Source organism: Poecilia reticulata, unplaced genomic scaffold, assembly GCF_000633615.1.
Source record: "Poecilia reticulata strain Guanapo unplaced genomic scaffold, Guppy_female_1.0+MT scaffold_1418, whole genome shotgun sequence".
Lineage (NCBI taxonomy): Eukaryota > Metazoa > Chordata > Actinopteri > Cyprinodontiformes > Poeciliidae > Poecilia > Poecilia reticulata.
This window is the reverse complement of record NW_007616150.1, coordinates 228-3,037: the sequence shown is the minus strand read 5'-3', so window position 1 is coordinate 3,037 and position 2,810 is coordinate 228. Positions and strand designations below refer to the sequence as shown.

Below are 2,810 nucleotides of genomic sequence, written 5' to 3'. Positions count from 1 at the left end.
TTTCTGCATGGAGTCTCCATGTTCTCCCTGTGCGTGCGTGGGTTTTCTCCGGGTACTCCGGTTTCCTCCCACAGTCCAAAAACATGCCTGTCAGGTTAATTGGTCTCTCTAAATTGTCCCTAGGTGTGAGTGTGTGTGTGCATGGTTGTGTGTCCTGTGTGTCTCTGTGTTGCCCTGTGACAGACTGGCGACCTGTCCAGGGTGACCCCGCCCCTCGCCTGGTACGCCAGCTGGAGATGGGCACCAGCAACCCTCCCGACCCCACTGAGGGACAAGGGTGAAAGAAAATGGATGGATGGATATATATATAATACTGCTTTTATTTACCTGTATCAAAGCAAAAGGGAGACACGTAAGCCACACTTTTCAGATTTTTGTTTGTAAAGAAGCTTACATTTTTAAAATATTGTTTACAAACATTGCAAAATGTTTGTAAACAAAGTTCTGACAAAGTTTAATCAGTATAACTAGTAATATAAAGTAGCAAAACCACAAGACGATGAAACATAAAACAAGCAAATTGCTCATAATGTGTCATTCAGAAGCTCTAAGACATAAACTAACTGGAATAAAAGTGAATGAAGTTGAATATTTGGTGCAACTCTTAGATTTTCCGTCTGCAGATTTGTTTTTTCAATCGGTTTTAAAAGCTTGGTAATATTAATTCCTGGAGTGCTTTTTAATTTTACTCAGAAAAACAAACTGTGAGCATTTGCTGCCATTCAAGGCCAACACCAGTCGATTGGACCCGTTTCCTCCCTGAATAACTACACTCACCATTCATCCATCTGAGTAAACATTGATCGCAGACGATTCTGTCAGGTTTCCAGTTTGAAATCCATTGTGGCTCTTCTAAATGATACTCCTGTCTGCTGCAACATTTACTCAAGAAAATCAATGGTGTCAACACCTAATGCACTGTAGATTTGCTGCCATTACAAGACACATTATAACCCAACTTGGTGAAGTTCAGTGTGATATAAAAACATTGTCTACTTATAAAAACAAAAACTTATAGACAAACATGTTTGACTCTGTTTCTGCGTCCTCTTAGCTCCTTCGCAGACTCCAAAGAGCACTACCAAGACTTCCCTTTAAAAAACGGAGGGATGTCCGGTGCTATGGAGCTGAAGCGGCACGTTGGTGCACACTGCCATTTCCCCAAAACTCTGGTTGGCGAGGAAAGCGGCGACAAGCTGCTGGCCAAGAAGAAACTCTACATCGCTTCTGCAGTCTGCCTCGTCTTCATGATCGGAGAGGTCATCGGTAAAAAGTTTACAACTTCAGAAATTACACCGAAAGATTTTGGTGAAAATGTAACAGTTTCACTGTCCAAATAATAAATTACGACGTATTTAAATATATAAAAAACAATATTTTTTAGAGCAATCACGTCTTGTTGAAAACTGGATAATTTTGGTGACCAATTAAGTTCTTATTTTATGTTTTTAAGACATATTTATACCAAAAGCACACCTTTTTATAGGTTTACTTTAATTCATTTTGTTTTACTCAGACTTTACTTCTTTACTAGCTCATAAATAGTGGAGGTACATCTCCAATAAAAGCACAGCAGAAGAAAATCTTCTTTCCCTGGAAGCTTGATTGGTCCTGACAGCCGTCCCCAGTGGAAACCAGTGCAGTAATAGCTTCTGGAGTCCAGAAACACTTTGCTGTTTCGTGATCTTGGTTTAGATCTTTGTAATCTAACAAAAGGAACTTGCCCTGACAGACAGGTAATTGGTTGAGCTTCACTGATTTCCTGGTTTTCCTCCATCTGAAATTTGATTAAACCTGGTGTTGTTTCAATTACAGCTGGCTGTGGTTGTTTTTGTTTGTTTCTATGTGTGTTAGTGCTGCATAACCAAACAGGACAAGGTGTCATTGTGTAGGACTGGAAATAGCACTTTCTCTGCAAAATAAGATACAAAATGTTTTACAGATGCATCAATTTCATGCCATAATTTGGCCGCACATCAGGTTCCACTTAAACCTGGGAGTATAAGTTTGATTTGCAAAAGGAAATGGTTTCTGATCATCTTTATTTAGTGCACAAACTGTTCAGTGCGTTAGATTCTGTGTAAGCACAGACATTTTAATAATATAAACTAAAGGTATGCACAAATTGTGTGACAAAACGACAAAAATACACATTTTAAAGGTTATGCAGCATGTGCAATTCTGTAAAAAGTTAACTTTGTTGCTAAGTGTGTAAACTGGCTGACATTCCTTTGCTGACTGCTGAAACATTCAAAGCGACTTGCAATAAAAGAGTAAAACCTGAGGCTACATCCTAACTATTAAGCTCTTAAACTGCATGTTTAATCACCACAGAAAGCCGCTGTTTAACGTTTAGTTTATTACTCAGAGGATTCTGTCAAGCATCTACAGGCTGAGTTTGTTTCAAACAGGAGGCTACCTGGCTCACAGCCTGGCCATCATGACCGACGCCGCCCACCTGCTCACCGACTTTGGGAGCATGATGGTGAGCCTGTTCTCCCTGTGGATCTCCTCCAGACCGCCCACCAAAACCATAACCTTTGGCTGGCACAGATCAGGTCAGAATAATCTTTACTAGTTATTTTTTTAAAAAAATTATTAATTGGAAATTAATACATTTCCAATTAATAGTCGTTGCGTACAATCTGTATGATTTTGACATACAGTAGGTGATAAGAATAAAGAGTGGAAGGCAAAAAATACAACCGTAGAACTAAGTGCTGCTTTAGATATTAATATAAAAAATAAATACAGTTGATATTCTTGAACTTTGAAAGGAGACATGTTATGTAAAAATTCACATTTTGCAC

At 39.0% G+C, this 2,810-nt stretch overlaps 1 protein-coding gene across 1 annotated transcript; it reads left to right on the top strand.

Annotated features, from left to right (window-relative positions):
• Positions 1-520: 520 nt before the first annotated feature.
• Positions 521-2,558, top strand: LOC103461419 (zinc transporter 2-like; the record flags this gene model as incomplete). Its single annotated transcript, XM_008403720.2, has 2 exons — positions 521-1,266; positions 2,412-2,558. Coding segments are annotated over exons 1-2 (304 nt in total), but the record flags the coding sequence as incomplete, so codon positions are not given.
• Positions 2,559-2,810: the final 252 nt, after the last annotated feature.